The sequence below is a fragment of the Bactrocera tryoni genome, chromosome 3, assembly GCF_016617805.1.
Source record: "Bactrocera tryoni isolate S06 chromosome 3, CSIRO_BtryS06_freeze2, whole genome shotgun sequence".
NCBI classification, from domain to species: Eukaryota; Metazoa; Arthropoda; class Insecta; order Diptera; family Tephritidae; genus Bactrocera; species Bactrocera tryoni.
Window position 1 is genome coordinate 74,772,120 of NC_052501.1, and position 25,077 is coordinate 74,797,196.

The 25,077-nt window shown below is 34.0% G+C and overlaps 1 protein-coding gene across 1 annotated transcript in view; it reads right to left on the reverse strand.

Annotated features, from left to right (window-relative positions):
* The window catches only part of LOC120772525 (protein patched), a 31,380-nt gene extending 7,152 nt beyond the window's left edge, over positions 1-24,228 (reverse strand). Inside the window, exon 1 of the mRNA XM_040101189.1 lies at positions 24,014-24,228. Within this exon, the coding sequence (XP_039957123.1) occupies positions 24,014-24,151 (138 nt within the window). The 5' untranslated portion in view covers positions 24,152-24,228. The remainder of the gene's footprint in view (positions 1-24,013) is intronic.
* Between the last annotated feature and the right edge of the window lie 849 nt (positions 24,229-25,077).

Here is a 25,077-nt window from a genome sequence, read left to right on the forward strand (position 1 = left end):
TACACCTTAGACGTCTTATTTTCAAAGCAAATACGATGCGCATAATTGGAAATATCTGCTTTTGTTTTGGCAGAGACAGTTTTTATTGTCTTCATTTCTTTCTTTTTTATATAGAAATGTATTAGAAGAAATCGGTAATTCATCATACATTTTGACGATCTCTTACATCATCACTACATATGTATAGTTTTTGCGAAAATTAATTGTTTTTTCTTTTAAGTTTCGACCTATTTCACTTATTTACACTATTTTTTGTGCTTGAGTAGCATCCCTGTGTTTCAAATCACAATACTTCAGGTATTTTTATATGATATTGATTGAAGGTTGATCGTTGGATTGAAGGCATTAAGGCAATATTGAGGTTAAAGACTTTCCCAACAAGCAAACGCTTAAGCAAGATGTAAAAGATTGACCAAACATTTTTGAGGTCAGGTTTGTTCAGACTCAGGTTAGCAGATAATTTACTTATGAGAAAGCAGAACCCACAAACTTACGAACAAACGGATATACAAACGGAAAGAATAAGAAAAGAAACGAGCTGGCAGCTTTAGCTTCGATCGAGAGTTCTTCGTTAGCATCGAGTTCTGCATCTGAATTGAAAAAGAGTCTCAAAGTATTTATTATAATTCTTTTTAGAACAGGAGAAACGTTTTCCGACAAAATCGACAAGGAGTCATGGTGTTTAAATATGCTATTTTTCAGATTAGGAAATTGGTGCTTTGAAAATTCCTTCTCATTTTCCGAACCGATTTTTCAATGTGTAACAGGAAAGCTTAAAAAGGTTAGAGTCCCAAGCAGAACTAAGAACTGCGATTTTAGTAACCTCAAATTTAGAGCAACTTTCTTGAAAAACCTACCGACCGCTAACAGGCTTCCGAAACTGCAAGGCATGTCGATATAGTTAGTTTATAGATAGCACAGTAATAGATGGATCACATCTCTATATGGGTGCATTAATGGTTGGAGCCATGTGTAGAAGTTCTCTGAGCAGCTCACGACTTCGACCGGTTTCCGACCAAGTATCCTCTAGGTAGCCAAAAAACATTCGTTTGAAGGCGAGCTAAAATGAGGAGGCGAATCATTTCTTCTCAGGGTTGTTTGCTGTGCTTGGGACCCGCCACCTAAAAAAGCACCCCCAATGAAAGGTATTATGCATAGATTAGAGAACTTTGTTTATATTCGGTCTACATCAACTCAAACTTTTGAAGCGACATCTTCTGTGACTGAATACTTCAGCCATGCGATGCATTGAGGTTAAAGACTTCCCCAAGCTTAAGCAATATGTAAAAGATTGATCGAACTAAAGGTACCTCGCCTTGATATGCCAGAATGTTGTTTGAGATATCGACTGATTGCAAGAAATGCAGACATTCGAAAGCACGCTCCTGTTGAACTCTATTTTTTTTTTAACCAAAGGTTTTCCCTTAGATGACGCAGAACGTAGATAACGCTCTGACTTCTCGAAGCTGGTTGGGAGTTATAGAGAGAGTTGGGTTGGAGAGATAAAGACTTAGGATTTTGTTCTCAAATTACTACTATCAAATTGGTCGATTTCAAGATATAGCATATACAGTCTGGCTTTACCAAAGAATTGTTTTAGATAATATTGGATCGTAGGAAGTTTAGACTTCCCAAGAGCTACTCTGCTGAACTGTATTTTTTTACACCAAACGGTTTTACCTCAGATGACCTGGAATGTGGGCAATGATCTGATTATTCGAAGGTGCTTGGGAGTTTTAGAGAGAGTTGGGTTGGAACGATAAAGACTTAGGAATTTGATCTCAAAGCGGTATTCAGAGAAGGTTATATATCAAATTCTGAACTTCACTCAGACTGCGGACATTGGGGTAGCCATTGCTAGATAATATAGCGGACGAAACCGCCAATCCGTTAGAGCCAAGTAGACAAATAGACATGTGAATGAGCTTAGGTTTAGTCCCTAACTCCATACTTCAGGCTAGCTGCTAGTCACTCATGAAAGACATATAAAGTAGACTTTTAAAGGAGCTCAGTTTTTGTGCCTAACTCCTTCTTTTCCCAGACTAACTGATAGTTACACACGAAAGGCATAAAAAAGGAAGCTCGCAAGGCAGTAGGTACTTAGTTTGCGGGTCCATATAAGTTATAGGGCTTCACAATAAAACAATCGTCCAGTTGGATTGGTTCTGTGATGTAATAGTTTGCAATGTGTGTAGAAAGACAAAAACATTAACTCGAAATCTCCAATGCTTCTAAGCTTAAAACAATTTAAATACATTTTCAAAAGCTCACAAGTGAGTCGAAGATTGACAGATCGCTCAGTCCATTTAGGAGGTTATGTAAGCGTATGCACAAATGTACATATGTATATACAATGTATATCACATCTATGGCGGAATGTACGTGCTTCAGATACTAATGAGGCACCTTTTAGTTTATTGCTTGTTTCTCCTTCGTTTTATTTTCCCATGACTCGAGTCAATTTAGTTATTTTAAAGCTCATGTTCTAATCCGCAGAAACTATAAAAACAGATAATCAAAGATGTTACTAAAAAAGAAAAAACACAACAACAAAAAGAAGAGAAAAAATTAAGCACTTGTCATTAGAACGAAGATCAGCCAATTTAAAAACCATTAGAAATGCCACACAGGCTAATGGAAAAGCCATTTTTGTGAGAGGGACGTGATTGTCCTACAAATTTTAAATATACATATATGTATGTACATATGTACGTATAAGTATGTACATATCTACACGTACTTATATGTATATGTATGCATATACAAAAGTATGTGTAGTCCGGTCAGATGTGCAGCATTCCCACATGTACTGGGTAATAAAATCAGTGATTTTTCCTCATCTCTAATCAGCTCCCACTTCTCTCCTCACCTCTCACACGCTTCTAATATGCATTACTCGCTTTTAGTTCAGCAAGCGCGTAATTTTCATTTTCTATTTCGTTAACTGTTGAATGAGTTGTATTGAATCAAAGACAAGCGTAAGCAAAAACAAAAACAACAATAACAATAACTGTAGTAAAAGACAAAAACCCGAAATAATAATGATAATAAATGAAATATCAAAAGCAATAACACTATAACTCGCCTAATAATACAATACAAAAACAACAATAAAAACAGAGAGCAACAAAAACATTATCTGAAGCAATAAAGCAAAGAAAGCGCTCATGCATATACATATGTAAGTGTGTTTGTGTAGCGAGTGGACCACCCAGTCGGCTGTAGCGGCAATGCTGATGATGATATCCGGCGTTGTTTGGTTGGCTAGCGTCTTACTACACGCACACATAAACACATACATATGTACAAATAATTAAACCTATGTTTGTACATACATATTGTATGTGCATGGATGTAAATTTGTATGCACGGAAATGTGTACTGTTTTGGCAGCCTAACTAATGGACTGTAGTAAAAGCATAAAAATTGTAGATAAAAAAGAAAAAAATATAATTAGAAATAATTAAGCGCTAGAAAGGCAAAAGCACACACACAAGCACATGCAGTTGTATGTGCACACATATGTATATATGTATGTACATACATATTTATGTGTTTTTACGGCAGTATAATCGATGTGCGCGCGCTCGTCGGCTGTCAGTTTGAATAGCTGGACCGCACAGGCAGTCGGCAACTCGCTACAACAACAACAGTAATTACAGATGCAACAAAAATATGCATGTTAGAAACAACAACAATTCCAAAAACAACAACAAAATTTCTGTCGGATACCACAATAACATTCATGTTAGGTACAACAACAACAACATTTATGTTAGATGCAACAACAACATTGATGTTACGTGCAACAACAACAACAACATTGTTGTAAAATATAATATTCATGCCAGGAATAACATTAGCACTTAGATACAACAACAACAACCTTTATGTTAGGTACAACAACAACAACACCATTGATTTAAAATGCAATATTCATGTCAAATGTAACAATAGCATTTATGTTAAATACAACAACAAAATTAAAGCTAGACACAACAACAAACACAACAATGTGAGTTACAACAACAACAACGGCATTGATGTAAGATGCGAAATAAATGGTAGAGCTAACAACAGCATTCATGTTAGATACAACAACAACATCAATACTGTAGATAACAACAACATTAAAGTTAGCTACAATAACATTAATGTTAGACATAGTAACAGCAACATTTATCTTACGTACAAGAACAGCATAAGTCTTAGCTACAACAAAAACATTCATAAGAGACACAACAACAACAGTAATGTAACACAAACCAACTTACGTAACAACAACAATATTAACACAATATATTTCTACATTTCTACAACAACAACAACGGTAACTTATCACAAGCCAACTTACGTAACAACAACAACAATAGCAAAATATATTTCTACAGTTTTTGACATATCAATGAAGCCCAACTAGCAGCGCTTCTAAGCTCCGCCGCACAGCGCCTTCTAAAAATTAACTTATCTATATTTATATGTATGTATGTATGTGCTGCATAATTATAAGCGTGTAGCTGAGCTTAATGCCCCACACAGCGTACGCTATAAAATGATAAATGATTAGTTTCACATGGGTTCATGTACAATTGTAGTGAATATATTTCAACTTGTGTACCAGCACACGTTTTGTCGCTGTGGCTATACGTACTACACATCACACAGCTCAGGTATGTGTTTACACACAAGTAATTAATATCGGCTTTGCGAACAACTCAATTAAGCGTAAATTTTGAATTCTTGTTAGTTGCGATTGAGCAATGAAAATAGTAACACCAACAACAATAATAACAACAGCCACGCTAATGAAGCAGCAGTGAAGAAAAAATATAAAAACAATTATAAACAAGAATAGACGTTAAATTCGGCGGCTTAATACGAGTACCTTGCTGATGATTTCTGATTTTCAACGATCAGTTTGTATGGCAGCTATATGCTGTAGTGGTCCGATCTGCATCATATATTCGGAGATTATAGCGCTACTGTGAAAAAGAATTCGCACCAAATTTCGTCAAGATAACTTGTCAAATAAAAAAGTTTGCCATACAAGGACTTCATTTTTATCGATAAGTTTGTATGACAGCTATATGATATAGTGGTCCGATCTGAACCAGACGTACAGAAAATATACCGCTGTCTTGGTCAATACTTAATGCCAAATTTCGTTAAGATATTTTGTTAAATAAAAAAGTTCGCCATACAAGGACTTCATTTTCATCGATAAGTTTGTATGACAGCTATATGCTACAGTAGTCCGATCTAAATCATATATTCGGAGATTATAGCGCTACTTTGAAGAAAAACTCGAACCAAATTTCGTGAAGATAACTTCTCAAATAAAAAAGTTTCCAATACAAGAACTTGATTTTTATCGATCAGTTTGTATGACAGCTAAACGCTATAGTGATCGGATATAGGCGATTCCGACAAATGAGCAACTTCTTGTGAAGAAAGGAACGTGTGCAAAATTTCAGATCGATATCTCAAAAACTGAATGACTAGTTGGCATATAAACATATGTATTTTACAGGGTGTTCGACGTTTCTTTCTGGTTGCCAAAAACTTCGTGGCAAACTTAATAGTAGCCCTGTTTAGGGTATAAACAAACTCACAAACCAAATCGTTCAAATTTTATTTTATAGCTTACCGGCATTTTTGTATGTCCGTTTGTGGCGGCGTTTGCTACTGCCCAGCGCTAACGTTCGTGCATGTTTTATTGAATGAATATTTTTCTGGCTTTTTTTATAAGTGTCTAATATACTTATAAATTTTTGTGGTAATTTAGGAAGGCTGTTGCCTGTTGTCTGTTGCTACGGGCTATTTGCGCACGTATGCCTGCATTTATCGTTATTGTGCTACCTTAATGAAGGTGGGGCGCCTGCATACATACCAACACATTTGTATGTATATACATACATACATACGTATGCACATACATATAAATATACTGGTTGGAGAGCAGCTAGCGCGTTGACAAAAAACTGTATTTTTTATGCATGTTTGTGCGGTCAACTCTTCATTATGCAAGTCTCGCAAAATATTTATGTACATATGTATGTATGTATGTATGTACATAGCTTTGAAAATCGGCGTGTGTTTTTTCGCCATTAATTGACGTCAGACGTCAGAAAGTTTGCAAATTGAACTAAGATAAAGGATTATAGAGTTGCTTTTGTCAAATAAAAAAGTTATCCATACGCGAACTTAATTTTGAATTGGCATTATTTTTCATTGTTATCGATAACACAACATGAAATTTATCGATAACATAAAAAGTTATCGATGACAAAATCGAAAAATACAAAAACAACAATTATTTTTGTTTATATTTATAATAACTTAACATAAAATTCATCGATAATAAAATCGATAAACGTGAAGAAAAATTTATTTTGAATACAAAGCAAGACCAATAAAAGCAAGCTAATACATAGTTATAAAGTAAGCAAAATTGTTACATCCGGTCTGATTTATTTTTAACTCAAACAAAAACGTCAAATTTGACGAACAAAGCATTCCTGAATTTAAATGAAATAAAAGCCAAAAAAGGATTCGTTTTATTTTAATGACTTCACAACAAATTTGGTATCCTTCAACAAAGTTGATACGCTATTAAATCAGTGCTACCTAATCAGATATTAATTAGTGTCTAATAAGGAATTGAGCCCACAATTTTGGTTAGCTAGAGCTTATAGACATAACGAAATTGGAATATTCAGAAAATTTGTAATTTTGGAATTTGCTCAGAATGAATTATTCGCTAATAGTATTGCACTGCCAAGTGAGACCGTTAGCCTACTTTTATTGCGCCTAAGTTGTATGCGGTATTATGAAGTTGACTACAAAACGCCAAACCTTGTAGAAAGATGAAATGAAAATTATGATAATATTGAAAATAAATTGTTCATCACGTTTATCGATTTTATTATCGATAAATTTTGTTTTATGTTTCTATAAATATGTGTATGTATGTTAAAAATTTTTGGATTTGTCGATAAAAATTTTATGTTATCGATAAGTTTTATATTGTAATATCGATAACCGTGATGAATGATTAAGGGCATATACAAGTTGTTTGCTCGCTTTCTAGAGATGGCATATGCAATGTGTTATCGATATAAATTTTTGTATTGAGTTCAATTATATACATACATACTATATACATACATATGTACATAACTCTTTGTTGTTGTGAAGTACCGCATGTGGTTATTTTCTTTAATGTTCAAAATAATTTCTTTTTCACGTTTATCGATGTTATTATCGATTAATTTTATGTTATGTTTTTGTAAACATCATAAAATATTTTTGGTTTATCGATTTACTATCGATATTTTTTTTATTTGTTATCGATAATTTTTATATTGTATTAGCGCTAACCATGCAAATTATTATTTTGTTATCATATCGATAGCTTTTGTTCTCGATAACTATGAGTTCAATTATATAACTTGTTGTTGCTGTGACGTATCGCATATGGTTTTTTATTTTAGAAATATCCAAAATCATTGTTTTTTACATTTATCGATTTTATTATCGATAAATTTTATGTTATGTTTTTATGAAAATAAACACAATTTTTTTTGGTTTATCGATCATGTTATCGACAGATTTTTGTTATGCTATCGATAACTTTTATATTATGTTATCGATAACTATGCAAATTAATGACAAACACCGTTTTTTGTTTGCTTTACTTTCATTGCTGTGCCTATCAAATGACACGCACATTTAACTTTATTTGCCTGTTGACAGATCCATATCGAACGACAGACAACCAAACAAACAAATATATACATATGTACATACAAATATATATAGGCACGCATTTATGCACCAAATGTGGTGATTATAGTGAAATTCAGTACAAAACAGACCGTGTACTTTGTGTAGGAGTACTTGATACATATTCTTTTTGTATTTTTGTGTTTGTATGTGTGCGTGTGTGTGTGTGTGACTTGAGCATGTGTGTCGCCATGGGTCTTAATAGGCATTTCGAATGAGTTATTGTTGTTGTCATGCCAATGCAAGCAAGCAATTTAAAGCAGTCAGGCCTGCCAAACGACAACGACGACAAGCATGAGACCACCCAGCTTGACATATAAGAATTTTCAGTGTCTCAAAATATGTACACATGTATGTATGTATGTTTGAATGTGTGTAGTATGGTATTCGTGAAACAGCTGCTGATGCTATGCTCAATTGTTGTAGCATTTGTTGTGTGCATGTAAAATATCAAAATACATGCATGTGTATGTGCGCGCGCTCAAAAATCTCACAAAATGAAAGTGAGCGACAAATTGAAAGCATACGATCATGCGTAAGAGTACGTGTAAGAGAATCATTTAAATGTTGATTAAGAGTTCATATTAAACATCATGTCAAAATGTCAGGATATGGCAAAGAAAGAGTTTTCACTACGATATATAGATCCAACTAATCAATTTGGATGAGAACTGGTAATAAATATTTGTTTTAAAATATATTTTTTGTCAGTCCGGTTCAAATTTGATCAGATGGTATGCCATATATGTATGTATGTACACATATGTATGTACATATATTCATGATCATATCAACAAGGCATTAGAGCACACCCACTGTTATAGTTTTGTTGGCAGTCCGGTTCAAATTTGATCAGATAGTATGCCATATTTATTCATCATCATATCAGCAAGTCATTAAGGTAAATGTCAAAAAATATGTAATAGTGGGTTATATGTATGTATGTATGTTTTTTGTCAGTCCGGTTCAAATTTGATCATATGACATATAAATTCCTGATCATATCAACTAATATTAGAGTAAATATCCACTGTTATACATACATATGTATGTATGTACTTATATCCATGTTGATCACCAACTAAGCTTGCGCCTTTTGTGGTTTATGATAGCGGCGGTCCATATAAAAGCTGAATTTTTCGCTCACACGCGGCGATACGCGGTTATATGTACTCGTAAATAAGCGGATTTCCTGCAAAGGCGCGCTTGATCTTCTTTTGCGCTTTTTCAACTTTACAACAGCTATAATAGCGGCGTGCAGGTATTATATGAATTTATTGCTCAGGATGCTATACAGCAGCAACGAACGCCCGGTGTGTTTTCTAAGAAGCTCAAATTCGTAAATTCGTACGGACGGTCGTCGATCGGTCTTGTGGTCAATAAAAATGCATATACAATGTACTGTGTGTGTGTATTTTTAAAGGTAAATGTGTTGAGTTGCTACTGCCTAGGGAAGATTACGACCACACAGTTATTGCTAGGTGAGTAAAAGTTCGCAAGGGTATTCTCGGTATTCTCGGAAGTTGCTGGCTGGATTTCCAGAAGGATTAAGAGATTTGAGCGTCCACAAAACGATTTTGGCATTAATTGTGAGGTCTTTTATGAAGTATTCTCTGCAGTGTGGAAGATCTAGTGCATAGTTAAGAACTGTACAGTACAAAGCTTTCGAAACTAAGCACTGAATTATTGTTTACAGTTGCCCTCGAACAGCCATTAGCTGGGAATTGCTTAGTGTGGTGAAGTGATTGAAAGCTTGGAGCTGAAATTAAGGGCTTACAACTATTAAATGTCGCAAATATTTTAGATTCCAGTGATATACAGATCAGATATGTCGAACCAGTATAGGGTAAAGCTGCCGTACAAACTGACCGATTAAAACCGAGTTTTTGTATGGAGAACTTTTTTGTTTTTCAAGATATCGTCACGAAAGTTGGCTTACATTACTGCCTAAAGCAGCGCTACAATCTACGAACAAACTGTTCATATCGGATCACTATAGGATATAGCTGCCATACAAACTGACGGATCGGCAGCAAGTGATCGTATGGAGAACTTTTTCATTTGACGAGGTATCTTCACGAAAGTCGATATACATTATTCACAAAGGCAGCGCTACACTCTACTAACAAATTATTCAAATCGGACCAATATAGCATATAGCTGCCATACAAACTGACCGATCGGCAACAAGTGCTTGTATGGAGAACTTTTTCATTTGACGAAGTATCTTCACGAAAGTCGGCACACATTGTTCTCAAAGGCAGCACTACCAGCTAATAATAAATTGTTCATATCGGACCACTATAGGATATAGCTGTCATACAAACTGACCGATCGGCAGCAAGTACTTGTATGGAAATCTTTTTTGTTTTTCAAGATATCCTCACGAAAGTCGGCTTACATTACTGCCTAAAGCAGTGCTACATTTCACTAACAAATTATTCAAATCGGACTACGAAAGCATATAGCTGCCATACAAACTGACTGATCAAAATCAATATAAAAATCTTTTTATAACCTTTTTTGCTATAAAAAATAGACTTTTGAGTGTATTATCACTAGGCATTGCAAAAATTAAAGTTTTTTCTTGTTTTTGTTTCAATAAAAAAAAAACTGTAATTCTCAACAGTGTTACAAAATCCTTTACATACAAAAAGCACTTCCGTAAATCACTGTTTACGCACCTTAATGCATTCAAAACTGCGCAGCGACAAACAAAATATGATCAGCAGTGTTGCCACTAAGCGCATGCAGTGTGTACATTGCCATACTGCACGCGCAATGGCTATAAAAACAAACAGACAACAACAGTGCGGCGCACTTTTCGTACAAAAAAAGTAAAGAACTTACAACATTACAAATATTTCCTCTAACACGCTAGAATATTCTGCTGACTTCTCAGTTACAAACATTCTTTGCTTGCTTTCGTTCACCTTCTCCTAAAACGCGCCCACATAAAGCTATTAAGATACGACATCTTTGCCGTGCGGTGGCCGCAGCTGCTGCAATCTACAAACATGCTTTTTTCTGCTGGCTTTTAACGTCATCGACAACAAGAACAACAACAACAACATATGCACACAGCCATAGCGTTTGCTTTGCTATCTGCTTTATACGAATTTTCTTATTTTTCGTGTTTTTTCCGTATGGCAACGTCACAACATCCACGACTCCCTTGACTCCCTTTTCTGCTGACTTTGCCAGATTGTACTCGTAGTTGCATGTAGATATGCATGTGCAAGTGTGCATGTAAGTGGTATTCGTTTGCCGCTTGGCGGTCGCCGCCAACATCAACTCTCCTGTTGCTTTTTAACAGTTTAATGTCTTTATTATTGCGCTGTGCGGTTGTTCACGTCTTTATTGCCCCCAACGTTTGCGCTGTGGTTGTTGTTATTATTTTTATTAATGCCTGCCTTGCCGTTGCTTTCGTATCGTTGGTGCCGTTGTCGTTGCTGTTACTGTTGTTGTTGCCATTGTCCGCGCTGCTGTCGATCCGATCGACATTGGTGCCCCGGAACGCGGCATTTACTATTACCGTTGTTGTACTTGTTGTTGTTGTTGTCATTTTTCTTATTGCTTTTGGGTTTTGCCCTGATATGCTGTTGTTATTGTTGTTGCTGTTGTTATTTCGATTTTTACTTTTAGCGTGTTGTAGGTAGATAGTGTTGCGGCACATGCACTTGGCTGCCTTCACCGAAGAAGGTAAGCGAAGCAGCACACAATGCCGTTTAAGATTTGGTGGCACGCTGAGTGTGGCATCATACCTGGCTAGCTACCTATCTACCGACCGGCCAACCTACCTACCTATAGGCTGCCACACACCGTCGTGTCTAACTACTTTCGTACTTTCTTATAATACTTTATACATATGTATGTGTGTTACTCTTACGATGTAAGAGTCGCGCGCATGTGAAGCTTGCTCCTCAGCGCGGTCGGCCTAGGCGTCGAAACGGCAGTTTTTTAAGAAACCATGATTGTTGTTTTGAATATCTTGTTCCGGCATTTCAGTTAGTTGCATTGATATGTATACCTTTTACGTTGGCAATCGAGTTGTGGAATTATGCGGAAAAAACGTTCCTCACAGTTCAGTAACAGCTCTTCGACGGCGTTACTGCACCGAAAGTACTGATCATAACAACCAAAGGACTAATCATAAGATTCAATAGATACAGAGTTGATCTCAAAAGCGTAAGGACTCTCGATATGTTGTGTAGAAGTTGGAGAGGTCGGAGTGTGACTACAAAATCAATGTAAGAAAAATCTTTTCCGAATATGCAACTTTCAATGACAGATCTCCGTCTGAGTTTCTATCCGGTCGAAGTGCTCATAAGATCCCTTGGTGTCACAGTCGATCGCAAAACTGTGAAGACTCTCCATACATTAGATAAATACCGAATGTTCGTTGAACTCATTAGTACATGCAATACTATTTAAGAAAATAAGCCAAGAAGACGTCCGTTAGAGTTATACTAAAGATCTCTGAGTACTGAGTTAAATTCAATAGTTCCAAAGACTGAGTTACTGTCTCGAAAAACTGACCTTAAGATTCAATAGTTCCAAAGGCTGAGTTACTGTCCCGAAAAAATTGATCTTAAGAGTCAATAGTTCCAAAAACTGAGTTACTGTCCAGAAAAAAACTGATCTTAAGATTCAATAGTTTCAAAGACTGAGTTACTGTCCAGAAAAACTGATCTTAAGATTCAATAGTTCCAAAGACTGAGTTTCAAAATCGACCCCAAGAGTTTGAGTACTCTTCAACTGTTTTATAAAAGTCGGCGAAGAGTTCGACCAGAAAATCAATATCTGATATACCATTTTCGTTGTCAATCGAGTCTTAAAAGTATGCTAAGAAGACATCCTTAGAGATCAATGACAAATATCCAATTGAGTTCCTGTCCTCAAGACACTTCATATCTTAATCATAAGATCCAATAGTTTCAAAAAGTCGACCCAAAAGGTTTGAATACTCTTCAACTGTTGTATAAAAGTCGGAGAAGATTTCGAGCAGAAAATGAATATCTGATATACAATTTTCATTGTCAATCGAGACTTGGAAGCATGCTAAAAAGACAGTCATGGAAATCAATGAATGACCTCCAATTGGATTCCTGTGCTCAAGACAATCCATATCATAATCTTATGATCCACTAGTGGCAGAGTAGATACCAAAAGTGTGAGGACTCCAGAGGGAAGTTCGACCAGAAAACTATAGGATGAGATTGAGTTCGCTTAAATGTTAAACAATAAAATGTGAAGAAACCGCAAAACGATTCAATCCGACTTCATGTTCAACGTACCTTTAGAAAGGCTTCTTTTACCCCCCCTTGAGGGAACTCTCGTACCATAGAAAAGCCTTCCTTTGCTTCCTTGAAGGGAACTCTCATTAGTAAGATATCAAACTTGAGGCTTTTGTAGTCGCAGTCATTCTACTTGAAGCGGTTTCTTTCTTTATTTCCGAGCAAAATGTATGGTATTTCGCTCCGTATATAAATAGTAGGAAAGTATTAGATACCGTATCTTAGAAGTTGGCATATATGGATCTACAGAGATCCACAGTTAAAAATTATTTTCATTTATGACAGCACAGATTGGTAGTAGCGAGTTTTACTAACGATTGGCGAGTAGTTGAAAAATTTATTACACCAGTTAGTCCATTGAAAATAGCGAGTTCTACTAACGATCGACGAGTAGTCAATACATTTATCAAGCGTTTCGATGAAATTTTCGGCAAATCTTCTGCATAACCCGAAACTTTTGTCACTCGTATATGGCATAAGGATTTGTGTCGCGTTTAAAGCTTTGTCTTGTTATTGTTTTTCCAGTGACTGCGCGCTCCACTCGCCTGCTCGTAACTCCCCGCATGCAATATACATACATACATACATACATACATATGCACATGAGTGACTATGTGTATGTTTGTATTTGGGAGCTCGCTTGATCTTGCGCTCGTTCACTACTCGTTAGTTCGACAATGTGTTTTGTTTTACTCGTTTTGTGCTCTGTGCCGAGCGAGCATTTTTCTTTTTGTGTGGCACAATTTGTGTGTGTTCGCCTTTTACCGGCACGCTACGGCACAGCACAGACGGTGGCCGCCGCACAGGCACATGCGGCACAACAGACAACCGCACAAATAAGCGACTGCCGCTGGGGCGATCGGTCGTCGGTCGGCCGTCCGTCCATCTAAATCTCTATATTTCCATCTTTCACTTTAGGCTTGCTGTAATTTGTGTGCGTTTGTGTTGTTAGTATTGTTGTATGGTTGTTGCTGCTGCGCTGTTGGCATTTCGTAATGCCTTTCGTGGCGGCAAGGCACAGTTGTCGATTCTGGGCATTGGTACTCGTATGTGTGTGGCCAAGTTAATATCTTCATAATTCCTACGGCCGTTCGTTAGTTGTTCGCTGCTGTGTTCTGTTTTTGATTTTCATGTTTTTGTTTTTGCTTTGCGTTCTTATCTGCTTGTGTTTTTGTTCGTGGTAGTCAGTTGACGTTGCCCCCTCTGGCTGCTCAAGGTAGTCATTTGTTGCGCCGTTTTGATTTTTCGGAAACTGGAAATACGCTCTTTCGCCTGCTGTCATTGTTATTAAAGTGGTTGTTGTTGTTGCTGTTGTTATTTACAATGTTGTTGCCTGTATTTTGACTGAAAATTGACTTGTCCCCTGAAATGACGGACGCTAACACACGCAAGCAACCACAAAAGGTATGGAGAAAAAACCTGTGAACCTGAAACGCAAGTCAAAATTCACTCAAAATGCAAGAAAAAAAAACAAAACAAAAAAATTATACAAACATACAAAACCGGAAATGCGAGTAGGTGGTGTGCGCGCTTATATCAGCTATTGTAGTTGTTATTGTAGCGACTACGACTTCGACTTCGTCATTAGAGCGAGCGCCAAATGCATGCAAGCAATCAAAGAACAACCGTAACAACATGCAATAAGCAGTTAAGTTGCCGCGGTGCCAGCGCTACAGTTGACTCGCCGCGCCGCCACGCCACAAAGGTCGTTGTTGTGGCCGCCTGGCGCGCGCATTTGATGGCTCAATCGTGCGGCGATAAAAATGTCGGGATTAGTGCTACGACAAGGCGGCGCGCAAATACATACACACACACACACATATCGAAGCTATTGAGTCAACTACCACACATACTACTATACATATACGTGTGTATGTATATGTATATGTGTATAAGTGTAGTTTTGTTGCAAATGCGGCTATGCGGCTTAAATTGCTGTTAGCCTAACTGATGTTGATGAGTCAAATCAAGCGCCTTATAATGGCAACACGCACACGCACACACATACACATTTACATATATACGCTCAACGTTCTCATAGTCATAGCCGCTTGCACAGACTCCTACGTTGCATGCGTGTTGTGCGCATGTTTGTGTCAATATTTCTTGCTTCATTATGTTTGCTTTAATGACTGTAATTGTTGTTGTATTTATTTGAAGAAACTAACAATTTATGTTAGACCATAAATTATCGTCTACGAATTCTTTTCGTTAAATAATTTTCAGCAGCAAACTGTGAGGACTTTGGAAGGCCGAACTCTGAGAAGACTGAAATTCCTTGAAATTCCGTGAAATTCGCTTACACGAAGCATTTACCGCGTTTCTACTTAATAATCTCAATAATAATATGGCGCTTAAAGTTCACTTTGCCTCGTATATTTTTGATTGATAGCACTGGAGATATACGGCTGCAACGACATCTATTGACAAAATACGAAAAGACTTTTTCGACTACCTAATTTCAGAGGGGTTTCAGGTGCGCTGTTGTGGTTGCGTCGGCATGAAATATTTCTAGCATAGTTTGGAATATAGTTTTTGGACTGATGACAAATTTTGATTACAAATAACCGATCGTCAGGCGGTTTGGTAGTATACGTTTTCTTTAAATGCATGTCAAGACTTGGCCTTGGCCAACTTTGCCTTTGAATCTAATATGTATTTATGAATGAAAATAAACTATTCAGAAAACGGTACTTATGTCTAAAAGATGAAACAGATACACTAAAATTTCCATTCCTTATAACCACTTTTGAATTAAAATTTCGGTGATAGTGGATTACTAAGTGATGGACCTCGAATCACAGCTTCAGCGTGCTATCACTCACAAAGAGTGGTGAGAGAACGGCACTGACAGTAGGCAGCAGGAATGCACCACGTTCAGCTTTCACTGGGAGGGTACAACCTTGCAAGATTTGAAGAAATGATCAACCTCCCCCAAGACAAATTCCGCCTCCTTGTCGCGCTATATACTAAACACTGCAGAACCAGAAATCGCTTGTCCAACATGGGCGACATGGAAGAGGAAACCGTAGAACACCTGATTCTAGATAGATTTTCCAGCAATTTGTAGAAGCAAACTCGAGGTCCTAGGTTCTATCTACGTGAACAGGAATCATATCACCTCAGTCACGTACAGCAAACTCCTGGAATTTTTTAGAATGTTAGATCTATGTGAGCATATGTGATATAGGAGAGGGCACAATAGACTATAGATCGCAATGCAAAGCCTCAATTTTCTATCTATCACTGATCCACGCAATTCCTAGTTAACATAAGTTTTGGCTGCCTCTGCAGTACATTTGAGGTTAGGCTACATTGGAAGAGCGGGTTTTTGGTGAGCGTAAAGTTTTTTTTCGTTGAAAATAATTGTCTGTTATAGTTATATTGTATATTTTTTTGCTGATTCGGAGCTAAAACTTTAAGAAGTCATATGTTGGCAAGTAATTTCGGGACCACGGCTCATTTTATACCTCAACAAGCGTATATTAAGCAAGGTGTACTAAGTTTGCCAAAATGTTTGTAACACATCCAAAAGGAAGGCGACGAATAAATTATAGATTTTATTCATCAATGCTACAAGCTGTGTAAACTTTAGAAATTTGGCACAAAATTTTTTTTCTCCCAAAAAGCTGCTGATTTGTGAAAATAACGATATTGAACCATTATAATAATCAACTCTTTGTATGGAGAACATTTTCATTTGACAAGGTATCTTCACAGAATTTTACATAGGTTACTTTCTAAGTCAAGGCTATAATTCCCGAACGTATTGTTGACATTAGATCACTATAGCATATAGCTGCCATACAACCTGATCGATCAAGTATTGGATGTCCTTGTAGGGAAAACTTTTTCATTTGACCAGATATCTTCACGAAATTTGGCATATCTTATTGCGAAAGAAAATGCTATAATCTCCTAACAAATTGTTGACATCAGACCACTATAGCATATAGCTGCCATACAAACTGATTGATCAAAATCCAGTTCTTGTAAGGAACACTTTTTTATTTGACAAGATCTCATAACAAAATTTGGTTTAGATTATTGTGTATAACAAAACTATAATCTCCGAACGTATTGTTCAGATCAGACAACTATAACATATAGCTGCCATACAAACAGATCGATGAAATTCAAGCTAAAGATCCATTATACTCCTTTATACATTAAAAAATGCTCGCGCTTCGAAGAGCCGAAGTTAATTACTTTGCTTGTTCTCAAATCTGACAACTCCATCCTTCGTAAAACTTGATTCATAGCTGCACATAATCTCTTTTTCTTAGAAACTTAAATTTTCCAAGGATGTATTAAGCAACAACTTGTTGCCACACACGACAGGTAGCTTTTAGTTATTTATATTAAATATGTTTACGTACACATACACATATGTATGATTGCGTATTTCCATCAAATTTTTGTTTATACATTCGCAATAGGCACCCACCATGCGGACATACAGACGGACACATACAGCTTTTATGAAAAAAATGTATATAACTACACATAAGTATATACATACATGTATACTCATAAATGTATAAATACATACATATGTACATACACACTGCTACAAATAATTGCCACATTTCTGCCTTTGCGCGTGTGCCGTTGTGCAACTTTAGCGGGCGGTAGCAGTCTAACCCGCTGACAGCTGAGTTAGTACGTCATTTATCAAACAGATTGCGTTATTTTCTCTACAGGATGCGGGCTATACACATTTGTATGACATATGTATGCATATATTTATTTAGATTTTGTAATAAACAAGCAGAAAACAACGTGAGCAAGCATACTTACAGGCGCTTACACATATAACTAGCGAAGGCACGATCAGTTTCTGAGTTATTGATCTGAAATATTGCGCATGTCTTTGACTTTCTAAGAAACTGCACATTTCTAGGAATCTGCGTTATTGGAACACTATAGCATATAGCTGTCATATAAAGTGTAGGATCAAAATTAAGTTCTTGTATGGAAAACTTTTTCATTTGAGAAGATATCTTCATGAAATTTGGTGTAGATTATTGTCTGAAATAGTGCTACAAGCTTTGAAGAAATTGGTTAGATCGGATAACTATAGCTTATAGCTGTCAAACAAAGTGAACGATAAAAATTAAGTTTTTGTATGAAAAACTTTTTTATTTGAGAAGATATCTTTACCAAATTTGGCGTGAATTATTGCCCAAGTTATTGCTATAATATCCAAATATTTTTTTCTAAATCGGAAGATTAAAACATATAGCTGCCATACAAAGTGAACGATAAAAATTAAGTTTTTGTATGAAAAACTTTTCTATTTGACAAAATATCGACACGTAATTTAGCATAAATTATTGTCTAAGTCAACCCTATAATCTCCAAATATACTATACAGATTGGACCACAATATCGTATAGCTGCCATACGAACTGACCGACAAAAATCAATACAAAAACCAAAAAATTCGCATCTCAGCCATTAACGTGCCTACTTACATACATACATACTTACGTATGTTGTTATTATTTTATTTTGGCATATTATTTTTGTAAGCAATTTTTTCTACGTTCAATTGACAAGAGCATGGGGCCACAAGCAGTGATTGCAGTCAGTCTGTTGTTGTCCGTCACTCATGGTGGCTCCATTCAGTTTATCTTCAATGAGCTTTCAGACATAATTACATACACAAACATAGTGCCCAGTCGTAAGTGTGTGTGTGTGGCTTGCTTTGCATGCGAGCGTATAATTTCCCTCCCAAAAAGCAACAGCAACAACAGCGCAAACGATCGGCGCATATATCGATGTATGCCTTTGTGGTATGTGTGGGCCACAAGCATGCCAACAGCTAAATTCGTTGTTATTGCAGTTGGGTTGATCATCGTCTGACGACGACAATGACGCTGACGATCAGTTGGAGTGGCAGCAAACGTAAAATTTAAGTGCATTTGTTGTTTTTGTTGTTGGTGAGTCGTTTAACTCGCACGAATAATGTTGCCCAAAATACACGCAAACTCAATTTTTTTCGTTTTTGTTGTTGCCGTAACATATGCAAACAGCTGTATGAACATATTTATTTGTATAGTACACGAGCGCCGACTGAACAACGTTAAAGCACACACACACAAACACACACAAACACACACTTGCACGCAAATAAATTTAGAGTATCCGTAAAGGCGGCAAAAACCGCAACGACCGACTGACAATCCATGCTGCAAGCCACCGCCGGCTTACACAGCCTACGGAAGCAATGCCCCAGCGACCAGCTAGTCAGTCAGTGAGTGAGTTAGTGTGCAGCTAGCGGGCAGCAGCCGGCACTGACGACACGATGCTGGCCACCCATGTTGTGCCAGGCGCATGGGGCTGCCACACAGTTGCTTAAAAGCGAACATGCAAATGTAAAAAATGTTTCTTTATGTGTGTGTGTGTGTGTGTGTGTGTGTGTGTGACTGTAGACGGCTAAAGATTTGTTTGGTTGCCAATACTGACTAACTGGATGGCTGACTGACTGACTGAGTGAGAGACTGCGAAAGCAAAAGCCAGCAGCCAACTGGCAGCAAATGACGAAAAGCAAACGTAAACAGAAACAGAAATGTAGCCAGCAGAAAAAAATGGAAAGCAAAAAAATAAATAAATGCAAAAAATATTTAAAAAACGCGACAAAGTCTGCTGTAGTGAGTAAGTGAAGAAATGTTCATACATACATTTGGAAATATGTGCGAGTATGTCCGATTACTGTGTTAAGCAAAAGTGCGTGATAGAAAATTGTATAACATTGTTGCGAGTTTAGCAAATAATAGTAATAATTATAAAAATATAACATTTTTAATATTTTACTATCTCTCTAGCCTGACATTGATTTAATTTCTCAGTAACAAATAATTATTATAAAATTTAATTTTTTAATGATATGTATAAAAATATGGTAAACAAATTTCTGTATTTTATTTAAATTAGTGTCTAGAAAATAAAAAAAAAGTTAAAAAAATGGAAAATTAAAAAAATAGATCGGAAGAGCACACTAAATTAAAAAAATAATTTTGTTTTTTGATAATATTTTAAATTTATTTATTTATTATTTATTTATAAAAATAAAAAAAAAAATTAGAAATGAAAAAAAAATTAAAAATTAAAAAAAATAATAATAAATTAATATTTTTCAAAAAAAAATATTTTTAATTTATTATTATTTTTTTTTTAATTTGTTTTAACTATTTTATTAATTAATTAATTTTATTAATTTTTATTAAGAAAATAATAATATCAAACAAAAATATAAATATTTTTTTTATTTTTTGACAATATTTTAGTACAATTTTTTATTTAATTTGTTATTAAAAATTATTTTTAGATTTTTTTTTAGTTTTTTATTAATGAAAGACATCAAGTGAAGCTTCAGATTTGAAACATTTAAAAAATAAATCTAGTAACTGCAATATTTCAGCACAGTACACTTGAGTACATTTAAAATATCTTTTAAAGTATGAAAATTTTAATTAAACATTATTATTATATTTTGTTATTAAGAAAAGTTGTTAAGAAAAGTTCAATTATTCAATAACAATTAATAATAAATTAAAAAGTAGTTATTAATTTTATTTTTTGATAATATTTTATTAACAAGAATTGGTTTTTTTTTACCAAAAAACAATTTTTAATTAAAAAAATTGAAAAAAAATAATAAATTAATATTAAATAAAAAAATATTTTTTAATTATTATTATTATTTTTTTTAATTTGTTTTAACTATTTTATTAATTAATTAATTTTATTAATTTTTATTAAGAAAATAATAATATCAAACAAAAATATAAATATTTTTTTTATTTTTTGACAATATTTTAGTACAATTTTTTATTTAATTTGTTATTAAAAATTATTTTTAGATTTTTTTTTAGTTTTTTATTAATGAAAGACATCAAGTGAAGCTTCAGATTTGAAACATTTAAAAAATAAATCTAGTAACTGCAATATTTCAGCACAGTACACTTGAGTACATTTAAAATATCTTTTAAAGTATGAAAATTTTAATTAAACATTATTATTATATTTTGTTATAAAAAAAGTTCAATTATTCAATAACAATTAATAATAAATTAAAAAGTAAATATTAATTTTATTTTTAGATAATATTTTATTAACAAGAATTGGTTTTTTTTACCAAAAAACAATTTTTAATTAAAAAAATTTAAAAATTGGAAAAAAATAATAAATTAATATTAAAAAAATATTTTTTTAATTTATTATTATTATTTTTTTTAATTTGTTTTAACTATTTTAATAATTAATTAATTTTATTAATTTTTATTAAGAAAATAATAATATCAAACAAAAATATAAATATTTTTTTTATTTTTTGACAATATTTTAGTACAATTATTTATTTAATTTGTTATTAAATATTATTTTTTTTTTCTTTTTTTTAGTTTTTTATTAATGAAAGACATCAATTGAAGCTTCGGATTTGTTTTATGTTAAACATTTAAAAAGCAAGTTTAGTAACGGCAATATTTCAGCACAGTACACTTTAGTACATTTAAAATATTTTTCAAAGTAGGAAAATTTTAATTAAACATTATTATTATATTTTAGTACTAAAAAAATTAAATTATTCAAAAAAAATTAAAGAAAGTAATAATAAATTAAAAAGTAAATATTTATTTTATTTTTTGATAATATTTTAGTACTAATTTGTATTTGATTTGTTATTAAAAATTATTTTTTTATTTTTTGTTTTCTTTATTATTTTTTTTTTCAATTTGTAACAAGAATTAGTTTTTTTTAATAAAAATAATAATAATAACACAAAAATTATTTATTTTTAAATGCTTTTAATTAAAAATTGCTTTTTGGTAAAAAAAACAAATTCTTATAATAAATAAATAATTTAATGTTTTTACGTATTATTATTAAATTATTTAGGCTGTAACTCTCATTAGTTAAAAACTTGAAATTTAAATGTAACTGTTTATGTACATACATATGTATGTATAAAGTCTTCAGTTATGGCAAACATTTCTTTTTAAACTATCATTTTTTTTTTAACTTTTTTTCTAAAAATTTTTTTATTGTAATTTCATTTACTAATTTTTATAATTTTTTTTTAATTTTTTATTTTTTTTTTTTTATTTTTTTTTTATGAAAACAAGTACTTCTATATAATAAAATTAAGAAAAATTCATTGTAAGTGTGCGCTTGACTTTTACGACACACTATTTTACTCACTACTGGGCACATTTCAGCCAGCAAAAGCTGTCTCCGCACTGCGCAGGAAAATCAGCAAAAAAATACTAAAATAATACAATAAAATATGCTGAAAGCGAAGGCAGGAAGGCAGCTTTTATTTATGCGCAATCGCATAGTTTCTTTTGTTTACGTATTTACAATTTTTGCCTTAACTGCTGCTTTTGTTGCAGCTGCCAACGCTTAAGGAGCGAACGATGCGCTTTGATTGAAATGTTGCACTGTTTTTGTTTTTTTTTTTTTTAATTTCACTTTTTCTTTACTTCTAGCTTGTTAAAAAGCAGGCCTACAACTGGAAGCAGCAGTAAGCGCTTAAGTTATATGTACAGTGTTTAGAAGTCAGCTGATTTTAAAGTGTGGCTTTGCTGATAAAAATTGCTTACTGAAGAAAATTCTTATCGCTTTTGAAAATTAAAAAATAATAAATTTAAAATAGAAAATTATGAATTTTGCTGAATTATTAAAATGGAATTAATAAGCTTTTTCTGAAAAAATTCTTATCGGTTTTGAAAGTTAAAAAATAATAAATTTTAATAAAAAATTATCGGTTTTTGAAATTAAAAAAACAATAAATTTTTACTAAAATACAATTAATTAGCTTTTTCTTAGAAAATTCTTATGAATTTTCTTTTATATTGAAAATTAAAAATTAAAAAAAAATAAAGACAAGAGAAGGCGCATGAAATTTCAAGCACAGCTTCTTTGTGATTCATCTTCCGGATGAGTATTGCTTTCTTTTATTAAAATAAAGCTTTTTCTCCAAAAATCTTTTCGGTCTACTTTTAAATTGGAATGAAATTAATAATTAATAAATTTGCGTCTTCACTGCTAAGATGCTGATAAGGGTTTGTATTGTATGAGAAATTATTTAATCAACGAAATGGTTCCACCGTTAGGTTCATTGAGAGAAATTTTTTATAGAGTGATAACTATTAGTAAAAAATGTATGGGTTGGATGTTTAAAATAGGTGAGTCCGGAACTCAAGGTTATAAGTTAACGGTATTTTTGACTAACTTTGGGTTTTATAAAAAAAATGCAGCTTTTAGGAACGATTTAGGCTAAGAAACTCAGAGGATCATGTATTACTTTTTCAGTGGCACTAAATCCAAGTGTTATTAATTATCTTTAGCCGTTCACTTCACTTATGATAGATAGATAGATAGAAAATAATTGAGATTTTGCACTGCGACCTATGGTCTATTCCACTATGTCACATATGGTCACAAAGGTACAGCACTCTGAACAATTCTAGGAGTTTCATGGGCGCGACTGAGGTAATAGGATCCCTGTCCATGTAGAAGGAGCCTAGGGCCTTGAGCCCGCTTCTACAAATTGCTGGACAATCTAGAATCAGACTCGGCTCTTTTATAATTCTTCGGCATATACTTTCTAATAACCAAGAGCCTTCTTCTTTCTTATAAAGAAATCTAACAAGAAGTCTCAATTCTTCAGTTCTCAACACACAGTTGGCAACATAGAAAATTCCCGCATATATTTTATATTGAAATACACTAAATCTAGAATAAAAATTATCGATACGGTTTGCACGCGCAGTTTACTGTATATACATAGATCTGTTTGCGTAAAATTTTGGCTACATATTCGGCATTCTTTCCTAAATCAACGAAAATCATTAAAAATGAACGACAACAGTACTATTCACCACAATATATTTATCTAGAAAGGAAATAGATAATTTACTCACCTTATCGATTTGATCGAGTGCAACGTGCGCATCCACCCAACTGGTGCGTACATATAAATCTGAAAATAATTTCTCATCGACGACATCGCCATGTGTGTCCGGCACTCTCGGCAGCCCATCCATGGTGGGCGCAACCATTTTTAGGCGGTTTTTGTTTTTTTTTTTATATGAATACTTCACCACAGTCGCCTGTGCGCAATGTTGATTAGCGATTTATTGATATTTTTTGTTTTTGTTTTTGCTTTTCGGTTTGCAACTTCACCTACACAAGTGCCACACATAAAATTTGCTGCGCATGCACGCTTATGTTGCCGCTGTGGCAGCGAATGCGCTGAGCCTTATGCTGCAGTTGACGTGCTGCTGTGCGCGTTGCGTTGCAAAGGAATATCGAAAAAGTTAATCGGTGAAAATGTGACGTTTAATGCAACTTGTGGGCGCAGCGATTGTAATTGTATTTATTTTTTGTTATATATGTTTGCATATACATATATATATTTATTTCATTGATACACTGTGCATAGTAATTTATTCAAATTATGTACATACATTTTTTATGCATTTTGCTTTGCCTAGCGTTTTTCAGTAGCCACGCTTTACGCACGTTTTAGTAATATATTATATGTTTGGATTTTCCGCACTCGATTGACAAATTTATCGGCACATACGCGTTTGTTTTCATTCATTAATTTCTGTTTTCATGCAAATATATTTATATATGCAAGCTATACGTATAAGTATACGCGTGTAAAAACAAAAAACTCAATTACTCGCTCAACTACAAATCTTCGGCGGCGATTTGTGTGGCCATCTTCAGCAGTTGTTTTTCGCTGTCATTCATTTATTTACATATTCACTATGCTTTAATCGCGCTTTTCGCTACTTTTGTTACGTTTTTGATTCGATTCGCATTTAAATTCGTTTCTTACACTTCTCATATATATAAATTTGTATTTATTTATTTATTTTTTGCCTCTTTCACATACACTTCGCTCACGTCAAGTGAATAGCGTCGTTGTCGCACACGAAAATTCCAATGAATGTCGTTTATAGCTCACAGCAGTTGT